Here is a 13,513-nt window from a genome sequence, read left to right as displayed (position 1 = left end):
GGCTACGGCAGCTTGGCGGCGGCCGTGCGGGGCTGCGGCGACTGCGGCTGGGAGCTGTCGCGGCGGACGTGGGCCGAGAACGCGCACCTGGGCTGGGGCGAGGTGCTGCTCTGCGGGCTCTGCGCCCTGGGCTGGACCGCGCTGCGCCGCGCCGCCGCCCGCCGCCTCTTTCGGGTCAGTGCGCGCCGCCGGCGGCTGCTGCTGCTGCTGCTGCACGGCGGAGCTCGGCCTCCTTCTTGGGCGGGGGGCTGAATGCCGGGAGGGCCCGTTGCACGGCGGAGCTCGGCCTCCTTCATCCGGGGCTGCGTGCTGGGAGGTCTCATCGCGCGGGGGATGTCACCCCCGTTCCCCCCGGGGCTGCAGTCTGGGGGGGCCGGGGGTCTCGTTGCGCGGGAGATCTTTCCCCTGGAGCTGCATGTGTGGGAGATGTCGTTCCTGTTCCCCCAGGATTGCATCCCGGCAGGGCCGAGAGTCTCGTTGCACGGGAGATGTCGTTCCTGTTCCCCCAGGACTGCATCCCGGCAGGGCCGGGGGTCTCGTTGCATGGGAGATGTCGTTCCTGTTCCCCTAGGGCTGCATCCCGGCGGGCCCGGGGCTCTCGTTGCGCGGGAGATCTTGTCCCCTTTCCCCTCCCTGCAGCTGTATGTGGGGAGGTCTTGTTGCACGGGAGATGCCATTCCCGTTCCCCCAGGGCTGCACCCCGGGAGGGCTGGGGGTCTCCTTGCATGGGAGAGYTCGCTCCCCTTCCCCCGGGACTGCAACACCCAGGAGGTTTGGGGGGTTATTTCTCGCACAGGGCCGGGTTGCACTGGGTGTGCGTGGGGGAGGGAGAGGGCTGCGTTTCTGCGTGTCGCCTGYGGTTTGCATGAAAAATGTCCTTTGCCGCTTTCCCTTCCCCGGTGCGGCGGTAGGAGGGATGGTGTGGGGATAGCTGCTGTACCGCAGTGCTGGGACGACCTTCCTCAGAGCGTGGGGGATGCAGGGATGCTGGCATCCRATGCTCGCAGCCTCTGAAAGGGTTTGCTGGCCATTTGTCGTCCCCCCCCCCGTTAGACCTCTGTTTTGTAAGGGACAGGATGAGCAGGACTTCCCCGATGGTGAAGAACAGCTTCATTTAATTTCTTGCAGTGAGAAGCGTTTGTAAYGAAATGAGACCTTCCTTTTCTTCCTGATGGCTCAGTCCTGGCAGAGGGGATTTCTCCCACGCTACCTTTCCAGAGAGGTGCCGTAGACTTTGCTGTGCGATACCCAGGCATATGGTGGCACATGGCCCTGAGCAGCTACGGGAGCATGTGTGGTTCTCTGCGGCTGCATGGGACAAGTCTTGTTCCCTGGAGAAACCGCTCCCTTCAGAGGCTGTTTCACAGATTGAAAAAAGCTACTGGGAGTTTCCTTTTCACAGCTGTAGTAATTAAGCTATCAGAAATTACTGCTTTCCTTTCTCTGCCCTATTGGCTGCTGAGGCCTGGCTTTAAAGTGGCTCTGCCTTTGCTGTTCAGGATTGTCCTTGCTTATCTGATAGCGTGAGGTGGTGCTTGTCCTGTGCAAAGTTCCAGTCCAAGGCCTCTGGAGTCATTTGAAGCTGCTAAAATGACATGCAGGCAAGGCTTCCGTGGTAATGTGCTTCTTATGGAGGACTGAACTTTACCTTAGTACCTGCATCCGTCTGGGTGTAGCTGCTGATGATGGGCAGCGTACAGCACCTGGAAGTTCTGGGCCTGGTCTGAATGAGGTTGGAGGTRCTGTAACAAATTGGAGGTAATTTCCTTTGTGCTCCAATTCCTCCTTGCGTGAGACATGGCTCAACTTCACAGAGTGCCCGGTGATCAGAGGGTGAAAAAAGCTCTTTGGAGAGCTGTGGAGTCCGCTCAGCRCCCTTGGAGGACGCTTGGTGACTTTTACTAACCCTGAAGTATAATTCCCTTGGAGAAGTGGGTCACAATTGTAATTGCAGAAGAATGAGGAGAGCTGGTCGGAGCTGGTTCTTGTGGCTAAACCTGAGTGTGTTGTAGCGATGAGATGCTAAGTGACAGTGTGATAGCATCAGTTTCCTCCCAGCAGATAGGTGGAGGGGTGGGTAGCAGCAGGGAGAGGAGGCTACTTATTATTTTTTTAGCATCTGAAACTTTCTCTGTTTATTCTGCTGGACTTGCCATGGGAAAAGCTGGAGATTGTGGCTTTCCCCTAAAAGCTCTAGTGTTTTTTAAGAAATCAGTTTTTATTGCATGACTCCTGGGCAGGTAGGAGAGGAGTGGGTCATTCAGCAGCAGAGTAAAAGGTTCCATCACTCAGGGAGGAGGAAAGTATAAAGAAAAACCTCTTGTTTAACCTGGGAACAAAATTTCTCCCACGCTCAGGACCCTTTGCTTCCCAGTATAGACTCAAAGAGGGTCCTTCCTCAGTTTGAATCCTTAATGTTCTCTGCAAGAACTGAAGCACTCATGCTTATAAAATGAATTCATTCAGTGTCCTGAGAATGCCACCTTCCTGCATGTTAGTTATAAATAATAGATCTTGCTGCTTGGATTGTAATTCTCTGCGTCTGAAGAGGAAATGACTCTTACCACAAGGCCTTGAAGCTTGGAGCATAAAGTGCACCTTAGCTCTGACCGTGACTGCTTCTCTGTGAAACAAGTGCCTTAAAGCAATATACCTCTTCCTCTATTATCTGAATYGTCCCATTTTTTTCAGTGGGAGTGAGAGGACAGAATCTAGGTTGTTCACTCTTTTTCTAGGACTGCTGCAGCAACATTTATCCTGCAACATCTTTGTCACAAATTGTCATTTGGTTAGAAGAAGTGGTAGAGACTGCGCATGTAATGGGAGGGGTCTGGCTAGGATTTGAAAGTGTGGACTTTCACCTGTTATAAGTGCTGGGTTTGTTTCTGTGCATTAGACATAGCTTTTCCAGCGATCCTTGGAACAAAGATAATTTTGGGCCTGTTGCCTCTTTTTCACAGAATCCTCACTTGGTATGAATACAGAAAGGAATTGTTTCTGCGTAGGAAAGGTCCCGCTTAGCTGAGCAAATGTGAATTGCTGGATAGGGAAGGCCCTGGAAGTCAGCTGTGCTGGGGGCACAGGCGTCCCTGTGCAGGTCTGAGGGACACGTCTTTCCTCTCTGGGCTCTTCCCTTTGAGCCTCTGCTCTTTGTCCYGTTGACTTCTGAGTGCGTGAGCTTGAATGATGCTCACGGCACATCTGATTAGATCAGCTCATTGGAGCTGCCGCCCACCTTCGGAAGCGAAGAAGGTCAAGCCAGGTCTAGGCAAGTGTTCCCTTCTGTCTAAGCCTCCTCCTAGGTTTGCGTGCCCCTTCCTGCCCTGGTTAGTGTCTGCGCTCCACTGGTCTCTGAAAGCCACTGCCCTTGGTGTTTTCCCCATGCAGAGAGCAGCGGCAGCCGGACTCGAAGGAGTTTGGTTAAAAAGCAGCAATGTGAGCATCTCTGAGCTCTGYGTCGGTTAAACATCCTGGAGGGCAGCTGAATCTAGAACTGCCTAAGCCAAGCACAGTTGGAACAGGACCAGGCATCTCTCCTTGGGAAAGACTGGGTGAAGGGCCTGGAGCTCAGCAAGCCTGTGCTAGCAGTCTCTTTTCCAAGCAGGTCTTGAGCTGCGCAGTGACCTTGAATAGATAAAACTGAGAGCACACCTGGACTCGTGCACAAAGATGGTCCAGGACAGCTGTGGCAAGCCTAGGCAGACGCCTTGCAGCCCTCAGCTACCCTGAGCCACCTTTGCTGTGCGGCTGGGAGTTAAAGTCCTTTGTCAGATACCACCTCTGTCCTTAATGGCTGTCTGGCTTTTCTCTGCAGCTGGTAAGTGTTTTCCATTTTTGGCCCACGCACTAGCCAACTTGCTCTGTTAGTGGTGTTGAAATTTGTAGGACATTGCAGTGACCTCTGCAAGGRAAAATGCTGTGTAAACTGAAATGTATGCTCTGGAAAGCAGGGTTCCTAGGTAAGTAATCAGGATAGCCCCAGGAAACATGTTGAAGCTGGAAAGCCACGGTCTCTGCTACCCTTTTCAGTGACTTACTTTCTCCGCCCTACAGTATTGTCAAGAGTTATTTTTCCAAGTTCCAGAATTAGGTTTGTGCCTTGGGGGTAATTATCAGTCTGTGGGAATGCTGTCCCCCAAACCCACCACCGCGAGACCTGACGCCACCTCCGCTGCTTCTGCTGAGAGCAAAGGACACCTCCTGTGGCCGAGGTTGGGGGAAGGCTCGAACGCACCGCCATGTCCCCAGCTCGTCYGGCTGTGCCCTGCCCAGGGTTTGAAGCACAAACCCTGAAAACTCGAGGGGAGAAAGCCACAACAATGGGCCCTTTCTTCACCCAGGGAATGAAACTGTGTTGCTGCATCTCGGAGCGGGGGCTGCTTTCCCTGTGCCGTTGTGTCAGCATTCAGGCATGAGAAGGTTATTCAGCCCCCRCAGCACCCTGTTGGCAGCTGTGTTTGGCCTCCACAGAGTGTCTTCTATGGCTCTTCTCTCTTAGGGGTAAATCTTACTGCTCTCAGAGACACCAAGGAGGAAAAAATGTCTGTTGGTTTGTTGCAAGCATCCTAATGTCTTTTTCTGTATGTTTATCTAGAAATTGTTACCCAGAGCCTAACACAGGTTCCCAGTGTCTTAGCTGCAGTTCAGGCAGAGAAACGGAGCCACTGAGAGGCTCCATGTCTGGTGTAGGGATGGAGCCATGGGAGAGCTGGAGTCCTTCATGGCATGCTTGGTTCATTCCTCTTTCGTGCTGGGGTGGCAGCTGCTGTCTTTGGGCCTGCAGGGCGCCCGGGAGACTCTTTTCTTTGGGTTTAGAGAAAGGTGATGTTTTACTGGGTCTCTCCTTCGGCAGGCTCTGGACCCTGCCCCGGTGCGGCAGGGGGTGGCAGCAGGTCTGGGAGCGGTGTCCAGGCTGGATGCGGAGGGGACGTAGTCCCTCGGGGCGGAGAGGCGCCATCGCAGCTCTGCGAAGGTGCAGACCAGGTCGTGGGGAAGCTGCGCCACTGCCATGGAAGGGGCAGTAACTGGCCAGGTTTTGAATTACAGCTCTGCTTGCTCATCCTTGTCATCTGCATTGAGGAAAAGCTGATGTAAAGCTGCCAGTTCCTTGGGCTGAGGATGCTACGTGCCAGCCGTTCCTTTGTGTTCCTCTGGGGAACTCTGTGCCCAGGAGCCAGGCACAGCACGGCTGGGATCTGGCTGGTCTCTAGGCTGGGGAGGTGGCCGAAGAGATGGGGGCGATCTGGGGGATACAGTTCCTCTGTAACAAGCCTCARTTCATAACCCGTCACGACTGGCCTGCCAGGTGGCTGGAAGGACTTGTGCTCTGCTGCTTCAGCCGGTTGTGGATTTAAGGGGATGGACTGCTTTCCTCTAGTGCTGCAGGCTGTAAAAAGGGAACGAGTGTGTTTGCTTTTTGCTAAGAGTATTTTTTTGACAGTTCAGCAGAGCTGTGGGCAGCGATGGTTTCCATTTGGTTTCTCTTTCCAGTTTCAAGCTGCTCTTGCGGCGTGCTCTCACCCGCTGCTTTGCTCTTTCCCTCCCCCAGCCCTGCAAGTCGCACGAGGCAGTGCGTGGGAACGGTCACGTTCCCCAGACCCCGTTTCCAGTGAATTTTAAAGGTGAATCGGAAGGCGTCTGTTAACAAGCAGGTGGGGGAAAGGGGAGGAGGGAGAAAGAGCYGGTGGCCCTTTAAGCGAAGCCCCATTACATCACTTGCCAGGAGCCTTGGGCTCTTTCGGCTGGAGCCAGATCCGCTGTTCCCGCGCAGCACCCATCACCCCTAGCAACAGGCATCTCTGCACCGTTGCCGTGGGAACGGCAGCTGGGTAGCGGGAGGACATCCTCCGTCACACACATCTCCCGCTGTGGGGGAGAGGGAGGACAGGGACACGGCTTCTGCGAGGCGTGGGCTGGTTTTTCCCCATGCTCYGGGTTTTGTCAGGGTGGGTGTCTGCGTGCCTTGGCGGCTGGCGCTTCCCTGTGCGAGCGGCCCCGGGCTTCATCCGGGCCTCCAGGGTGACCTGGGGACAATCATTCATCCCCCAGGCTCCCGAGTGCTTTCTGGGAGATGCTGTTCCTCTTCCAGCCCTTCGAGCCGCGGGGCCTGCTGCCGTGCCAGCTCTCGTTCCTGCACAGCGCTCAGAGCACAGGCCGAGATGCCCCGTGGCTATTCAGTGGAGGAGGGCTCTGTCCAGGGCCTGTCACTGTGTGTGCAGAGAGGGCTACAATCTCTGGGATCGTTAGTTGCCGCAAGTCAGAATGGAGTAGCCCTCCCTGGGTTTTGCTTTTACTCCAGACCGTGCCCTGCTGCCAGGCCGGTGGTGGGCTGTTCATCGCCAGGCCATGACCGCAGGCTCGTGGCAATTTGCTGCGCTGCTGCAATCTCTGCCAAGGGTCAGTAAAACACACGTCGTCTCAGTAATGCTTGCCTGCCCCACAGGTGATGGTCCCCGTCATCAGCTCTGCCTGCCTGYGGTAGAAACATGGTGTCCTTCTCCTTTTACAGCTGGGGCACTGAGGCACAGGGAGGCGACAAATGACTTGGCTGGTGGCATGCATTTAGGCTGAGCTCTGCATCCTAAATCCAGCCCCAACCRAAGGGCGCAGGACTGGTGTGGAGTTGAGGAGTCGCCTCTTGGTGGCCTTTGGGCTCTCCAGCTTGCTCTCATGGTAGTGTGGTGAGCTGTTCCCATATCTGAGCCGCTCCTGTGCTCCACTTTATGGAGGCACGAATAATTCATGCCTTCTGGGCTCGGGACTTTCTGCCTCTGCATTATTTATTCACCCTTAGAGCTTCCTCCTCTTTTTCCTGCCATGGCTTCGGTTGGAACAAGCCTTGCCAGCAGTGTGTTCCCAGTCTGAACGAGGACTGCCATGCTCTGAATGCGAGATGCGTGGGGGGAGGCCAGAGCGGTGCCTCGTTAGCTGGAGGGGCCTTAGACAACTTGGCAGGGCTTTATAGGGCTGGCGCTTCCAGGCCTGACCACTGCTGGGAAATTCAGAGCTTAGAACAAAGCACTTTCAGACTGGGACAGCGCTGGGAGTGGAGCCCTTTGCAAATCTGACACAGAGAGGGGCTAAAAGCCAGGCCAGCCACAGCCCTGGGACAGCTGGGGCCTTAATATAGCYGTTGAGCATCGAGGAGCCAAGCGCTGCCTCCGGAAAGTGCTGACCTGGGGCAGGGTACGGTTACTTCACAGGCATTTTGTTTTCATCTCGAGCTTATCTGGTCTCTCTCTGGTGAGCTCCCGGCCCYGGGCCTTGGGGCATTATCTGTGTTTCAGGCAGTGACGATTCGCTCCGGGCCTCGAGTCACACTCCCACGTGTTGACTTGCTCCCCCACAGCCGCAGCCTGGGGTTGCAGAGGTTGCCTGGGCCGCCAGGCTGATAGAGCTCTGTCACTCTCGTGATGAGAAGCAGAAAAGCTGCCTGCTGTTGCTCAGCTGCCAGCGGAGGGAGAACACCAGCACCCAGCGCCCCAGCTGAGCTAAGGACGTGCCCTGGGCGCAGCATCGTTCTTCCTTCAGATGCTTCATGGTCTGACGTGAAGGAGAGCCTTAGCTGCTCCGTTTTACTCCTTGGGAGCCGATGCTGTTTAATGCTGGGGCTTTGCTTTTACTAGGATTTCCAAGGTGTCCCTGGCCTTGGTGGCCCATCTTTCTTGCTGTTGCACAGCATGCATGTTGGAAGAGCTGTGTGTTACTCATCACCCTCGGGAGCGTGGGGGACTCAGAGTGAGAAAGTTTTGTTCTTACTGTGAGCAATCTGCAGAACTCATCCTCCCTTTCCTCGCTTTGCCCATGTTCAGGGAGACTTTGCCTCTTATTTCTGTGAGTCCCGACCGGCAGGAGATGCTCTGTAAACCACAGGAAAGAAAACCCAGCAGCRTTTCAGCACTGGTCAGCTAGAAGAGCTGTGTGAGAGAACAGGTTCTTGGACCCAGTGCCCCAGCCTTTGCCTACCTGTTACCGGCAAAGCTGGCCTCCCTCCAGCGCTGGTTGCCCATTGCAGGGGAGTCTTGCAACATACTGCTTAGTAGAGCAGCAGCAGCCGTGTCTGGGACTCTGCAAAGCCTTTGCTTTATCAGTTGAAAGGCTCTTTTCTCAGAGCTGGCAGTGCCACAAAGCTCATAAGTGCAGGATGGTCATGTTACAGCTTCCTCTTCTGGGTTTCCTTGTGCAGATAGGACTTGATCTTAATTTATTTGTTATTGAGTCTATTCTGCCAAAGCCAGCTGTGGTGAGCTCCGCTCCTGGAGCGAGGGTGATGGAGTGATGCCCAGGCTGTGGGACGCGTGGCGTAGGCTTATGCTTTCCTCGCAAGGCTCTGCTTTCTCAGTTTTCCATTATGGCCAAGGCCGAGTGGACGGGATCTGTAGCTTTGCATTTTGCCCTGCTTCAGGCTCCCTCTAGGAGCCTCTTCCTCCTCCTTATTCATGCTGCAAAGAAGGCCAGGAAAATTCATTTCATGTCCCTGTTTTTGCTCTTTTTTTGCCATGGAGGGGAGATGGGTTATTATAAAAAGAGGGAAAACATCAAACCCACCTTTCCAGCTGCAGTTGCCACACAAGTTTCAGGACTGTCCATGTCATTGTGCTGAGGACCTCTATGATCTGCACTGTGAGTTCGTGCCTGGTCTGGCAGCATACCCCACGTGCTCAAGTCCCTCAGAGATCCTTTCTCACGGTGAACGCTGCCCTGGGCTCCCCGTAGCCTGTCCTTCTGCCCTGTGTGTGATGGTGCTTCTCCATTCTCCTTGCAGCCCTTTGGGGAGTGGTGTAACTTGCAGCCCAAAGATGCTGCCAAGATGCCTGAGAGCGCCTGGAAGCTGCTTTTCTACACGTTATCCTGGTCATATGGCATCTACCTACTCTTCTTCACTGACTATACCTTCTTCTACGACCCACCATCTGTCTTTTACGGTACGGTAAGAACGAGGGAGAAGTGGGCTTGGATTAGGATGCCCAGGTTCATATAACATCCGAGTTGAACAAGGGAACCGGAGTTGGGATGAGGGAACCAGACTGCCTGTTCTGTGGTGCTGTGGTACGGAAAGGGCACAACAGGCCATCTCCATCCATTTCGTTACAGAGAGAGTGTCACCTAGTGGTTAGTACGCGTAGGGGCTGGGCTGCCTGGCAGCTGCCTTTAGCTGTGGTGGGGAACGGGACGGAGCAGTTAAAGTAAGGGAGACTGTAAGCCAAGGCTTCCTTCACAGATCTAGGAGGGGGAGCGGGCCTAATGCCAAGGGCAGGGCTTGGGAGCCGGGGCTCCTGGGTTCTCTTTCAGCCTTTGCCTCCTTTATATCCGTGAGGTGCTGAGTGGGAGCTGGAGCACGAGCACAGCTGAGCCCTGAGGGCTGCTTGGAGCAGCTCTGGCTGCCGCTCGCTCTCTGCTGTTTGTGCTCCTGTGCCTCCGATGCTGAGGGAGGCCCTGTGCTTATGGCTCTGGGTTCACCTGGGGCTCTTTGTCCCACCCCAGACTGGAAGAAGGGCATGGACGTGCCCACGGACATCGCCATCGCCTACCTGTTGCAATGCAGCTTCTACGGACACTCCATCTATGCCACCGCCTACATGGACACGTGGCGCAAGGACTCGGTTGTCATGCTTCTCCATCACGTGGTCACACTGACCCTCATAGCCTTCTCCTACGCTTTCAGGTGAGGACCCTGCCTGTGACATGGCCCCTCTGCACTGTGCTGGTCCCAGACGTGGGCAGACATGCAGCAAAGGCTGCAGCCTTTCCATTCCCGCATCCGCTCGTGCCCATTTGCCAGGAGGACTCCTGCTGGGTTGGTGTGGCTTCTCCCCTGCCGAGGGCTAATCCTGACTCAGTGCTGTCGCTGCAGTCGCAGTGCTCATGAGCTCTTGCACGGTGTCAGACCCACCGTGCAGCACATTGCCGCACTGCGCCGTGCCAGGCCTATCTGTCTGGATTATTCACGGAGTCTGTCAGTTCCTGATGTGATGGGCCACGCGCACTGGGTGCAAACGCTGACCCCCTGTCCCACATGTCTCCCTCCCTGGTCCYCTTTTCCCTGCAGGTACCACAACGTGGGCATCCTTGTGCTTTTCCTGCATGATGTCAACGATGTGCAGCTGGAATTCACTAAACTCAATGTCTACTTCAAGCACCGGGGGGGAGTTTATCATCGGCTCAACGACGTCATCTCCAACATTGGCTGCCTCACCTTCAGTGTCAGCTGGTGAGTTTGTCCGCCTGCCTGGCCCTGATCCCACTTCCAACCATCCTTGCCAGCTTTTGCAATTCCCCGGGTGCCCCAGGGTACAGCCTGCTGGTTTTGTGTGCATGGGAACAAGCTGTTTCTATAAACTGTTTGGGAAGAGGTTCCTGCAGAGCCTGACCCCATGCTGGGCTTGGAATCCTTCTGTAGTCACTTTGCCGTCTGTCACCACAGAAGTGCCTGTGAAATCTCRCTTGCAGCATGACAAATGACCCCAGGAGAGGAGGAGCTGTTTCCATTTTCCCACTCATTTGGTTCTAACAGTAAGAAGCATTTTTGCAAGAAGGAAACAGGACATGGTTCTGTCCCAGATTCCAGCCTTGCTGTCCCTCTTGGGGTGAGGCAGGAGAGATGGATGAAGAACAGGGATGTCACTCACAGGCTGTCACTCCTGATGTATCCCTTTGTCTCCTCCTTTCCTCTCTGCAGCCTGCCCTGAAAAGTAGGGGTGGCAACAAGAACCACAGATCTGAGAGGGAGGAGAGCAGGGAAGGCTTTTCACGATAGACTAGGGATGTGGAGGGCTAAGAAGGCCTTCCAGCTATCTTCCTCTCCTGTCCCCCCTTCAGTTGAGATAATCTCTGCATTGTAAACCTGTCTCTCTACCCCGAGAGGCCCTTTCTCTGTCCTGCCTCTGGGGCCAAGTCTTTTCTGCCCGTTAGTAATAGTATTCTCCCTTCATTAGCTACCTTTTCACAGGGCCTGGACAAAGTACTGTCTAGAACCAGGCCTTTAAACCCAAGCCAGATGCCAAGAGCAGGGACTGCCAGCTGCAGGGGGAGCTGGCACGGGTTGCCTGGAGACACGAGGTTGAGCTGGGGGAAGCCTCGTTGCATCCCACGTCTCCTCGGGGATCCCTGTGGGCCGTTAAACCCACTGTGCTCCCTCTGCCCTGGCAGGTTCTGGTTCCGTCTCTACTGGTTCCCCCTCAAGGTGCTCTACGCCACCTGCCACTCCAGCCTCCAGTCGGTCCCTAACATCCCCTTCTACTTCTTCTTCAATGCTCTACTCTTCATCCTCACTCTGATGAACATCTACTGGTTTCTGGTGAGTGCAGAGGTGCTCAGCAACCCCTACACTAACTGCTGCCCTCCTCAGCTGCTCCTGCGTAGTGCCTGCTGCCTGCCTGTCCTGGGGACAGCCGGGGAGACTGTGCCAGGACGGGGGAGGTCTGGGAGGACTGGGGGTGGGCTGGGGGGAGAGGGGGGAAACCAGTGTCAGTGCCTCTGTGCTGGAATTCAGACTGTCTCGCACCCTGGGGATCCACGAGGAGGGAGCGGTAACAGCAGTCGGGAATGCCATCCCCTGGGGGATTCCTTGGCAGTCGGGGTAGGCTGGAATCTGATAAGGGCGTAAATGCTCTGGCATCCCCTGAAGCTCTGGGAAGAAGGGTGAGAAGGGTGGACTTGCAGGGTTCGCACCAGCGAGCTCGGCTCCGGGCAGAGCTGGGTGGCATCCGAGTTCATCATCCCGCAGAGAGGAAATCGGCTAAGGGTAGTTGCAGCAGTTTGTGCTGTTTAGTCTCTGTCTGGCTCAGTCCAGCCCTGGCTGCGTGCTTGGCCCTGTCCCTCTGTCCCCCCTTTAGCCCCAAGTCTTGTAGCCACCTCTGCCTCGAGTTGAAGTGGGGATGTTTTGCTGAAAAGAAAAAAACGATGCTCTAGGAAAAAGATTTGAAGATAAAGCATCTCAGAGGGGCTAAGAGGGAACTCTTCCTCCTGGTAAATAATGTGGAATAGCCTTTATCCTGCTAGAGGCCCTGCCTTGCACTCCTGCCCCTTGCGGGGATGGACGTGTCTTGTCTGYGCTGCCTTCTGCTGCTGTGGGTTGTCAGCCACATCCCGGGACAGGAGGCGACACCTCTTTGCACCCATGGGTGCCAAAGATTGGCGATCCATACGGGAGCTGCCCTTCTTGGGGTTGAGGACAGCAAAGAAAGGCCCTAATTAGCAAATGGGAGTGAGCAGGCTGGGTGGAATGGCTCAGGGCCTGGAGGGCTGCGACTGATTTTCCTCTCCCTCCGTAGTATATCATCCTGTTTGTGGCCAAGGTGCTGATGGGGCAGATGCAAGAGGTGAATGATGTGCGCGAGTACGACGTGGAGGACAGCAAGAAAACAACAATGGTCAAGAAGAAAGAGGGCCAACTCCAGCTGCCCAATGCTCTGAAAGAAGGGTGCGTGGGGAGGAGGGGAAACGTGCACAGCACCCAGGGGCTGGGGGAAGGGGTGCTGCCAGACTCCTGAGGCCCTGGAGCAGCTGTCAAAGGGCCCAACATTGGGCTGGCAAACACAAGAGCAGGACCCTTTGACGCAGGGTGTAAACAGTTGTTGCAGGGATCAGGAAGAACTTTGTATCTCTCCATCCTTGGGCATTCTGGTGTGTCTGTCCATCTTTATGTCCCATGAACCCTTACCCATCCCTTCCCCTGCTCTGAGGGCTGTTCTCTCTGAGCAGCTCCTGTGCTTCATGTGATGGACACAAAGTCTGTTGAGATGCTGGATCCCACAGGCAGGTGGGGCTGGCTGGGGACCAGGCTCAAATTGTCTTCATGAACCTGTCAGGACAGATCTGACTTCGGTAGTGATTTGTGGAAGTAACGAAGGGAGAGTCAGTTCAGAGACCAAGGCTCATTTTCTGCTGTGCTCTCTTTCACAGGATGCACCTGAAGAACGGACTTGTAAAAGACAAGCGATTATAAGGGGAGCGTGGTTGCTGCAGCCTGGGCAGCCTGGCTGGATCTGGGGACTGACCCAGGACCCTACACTCAAACCCAGCGAATGAAAGGCACAAGGAGAACATGGCCCTGACCCCTTCCTCCCCCTGCCTGGAGCTGGGGAAGAGATGCCACTGACAGCGACAGGCCCCTCCTGGGCCTTGCCTGTGACCAGGCTTCGCCTGATGCTGATGCGCTTTCTGTAACCAGTCGATGCTGGTTCAGCTGGGAGGCTGGTGGCTTTGCTAACATGGTCCAGGTAGGATTTGGAGCTGGCTTTAGGTCCCCTGGCGTTTCCTCTACCACCCCATCCCTCGGCTATTCTCAGTCCCTTTGTGATATCCCCCGTCTTTGTTGGATTTCCCCACGGACCCTATCTGAGCAGTCCTGGAGGGTCCTTTGACCCACCTTCAAACTGGGAAGGGAAACGTCCTCTCCTCCGTTGGCAACACCATCCCAGGCAAGGGGAGCCCAAAGCCAGCTCTGCTCTCGCTGCTAAGCTGGGACTAAAGAAGATGTGATGCAGTTCACCTCTGAGCCTCGCAGCTCAGG

At 55.4% G+C, this 13,513-nt stretch overlaps 1 protein-coding gene across 2 annotated transcripts; it reads left to right on the top strand.

Annotated features, from left to right (window-relative positions):
• The first annotated feature begins 8,737 nt into the window (after positions 1 to 8,737).
• CERS1 (ceramide synthase 1) lies at positions 8,738 to 13,203 on the top strand. 2 transcript variants are annotated; one of them, XM_026064719.1, is made up of 6 exons: positions 8,738 to 8,924; positions 9,484 to 9,664; positions 10,049 to 10,210; positions 11,149 to 11,296; positions 12,273 to 12,421; positions 12,904 to 13,203. In XM_026064719.1, exons 1-6 carry the CDS (start codon positions 8,810 to 8,812, stop codon positions 12,944 to 12,946), a joined length of 798 nt encoding a protein of 265 aa, XP_025920504.1. In that variant the 5' UTR covers positions 8,738 to 8,809; the 3' UTR covers positions 12,947 to 13,203. The 2 variants fall into 2 exon arrangements, with proteins under 2 accessions (XP_025920504.1, XP_025920503.1); XM_026064718.1 differs by having other exon boundaries at positions 8,841 to 8,929; positions 12,904 to 12,991.
• The last annotated feature ends 310 nt before the right edge of the window (positions 13,204 to 13,513 follow it).

This window comes from Apteryx rowi, unplaced genomic scaffold, assembly GCF_003343035.1.
Source record: "Apteryx rowi isolate R43461 unplaced genomic scaffold, aptRow1 scaffold_220, whole genome shotgun sequence".
NCBI lineage: Eukaryota > Metazoa > Chordata > Aves > Apterygiformes > Apterygidae > Apteryx > Apteryx rowi.
The sequence above is the reverse complement of the archived record's forward strand: the minus strand, read 5'-3'. Positions and strand labels throughout refer to the sequence as shown.

Excerpts from the sequence above, each read along its gene's own strand:
- CERS1 (XM_026064719.1), top strand. The coding sequence starts at position 8,810 with ATGCCTGAGAGCGCCTGGAAGCTGCTTTTCTACACGTTATCCTGGTCA. Across the intron at positions 11,297-12,272 it reads TGAACATCTACTGGTTTCTG|TATATCATCCTGTTTGTGGC; the intron begins GTGAGTGCAGAG and ends CTCCCTCCGTAG. Across the intron at positions 12,422-12,903 it reads CCCAATGCTCTGAAAGAAGG|GATGCACCTGAAGAACGGAC; the intron begins GTGCGTGGGGAG and ends TCTCTTTCACAG.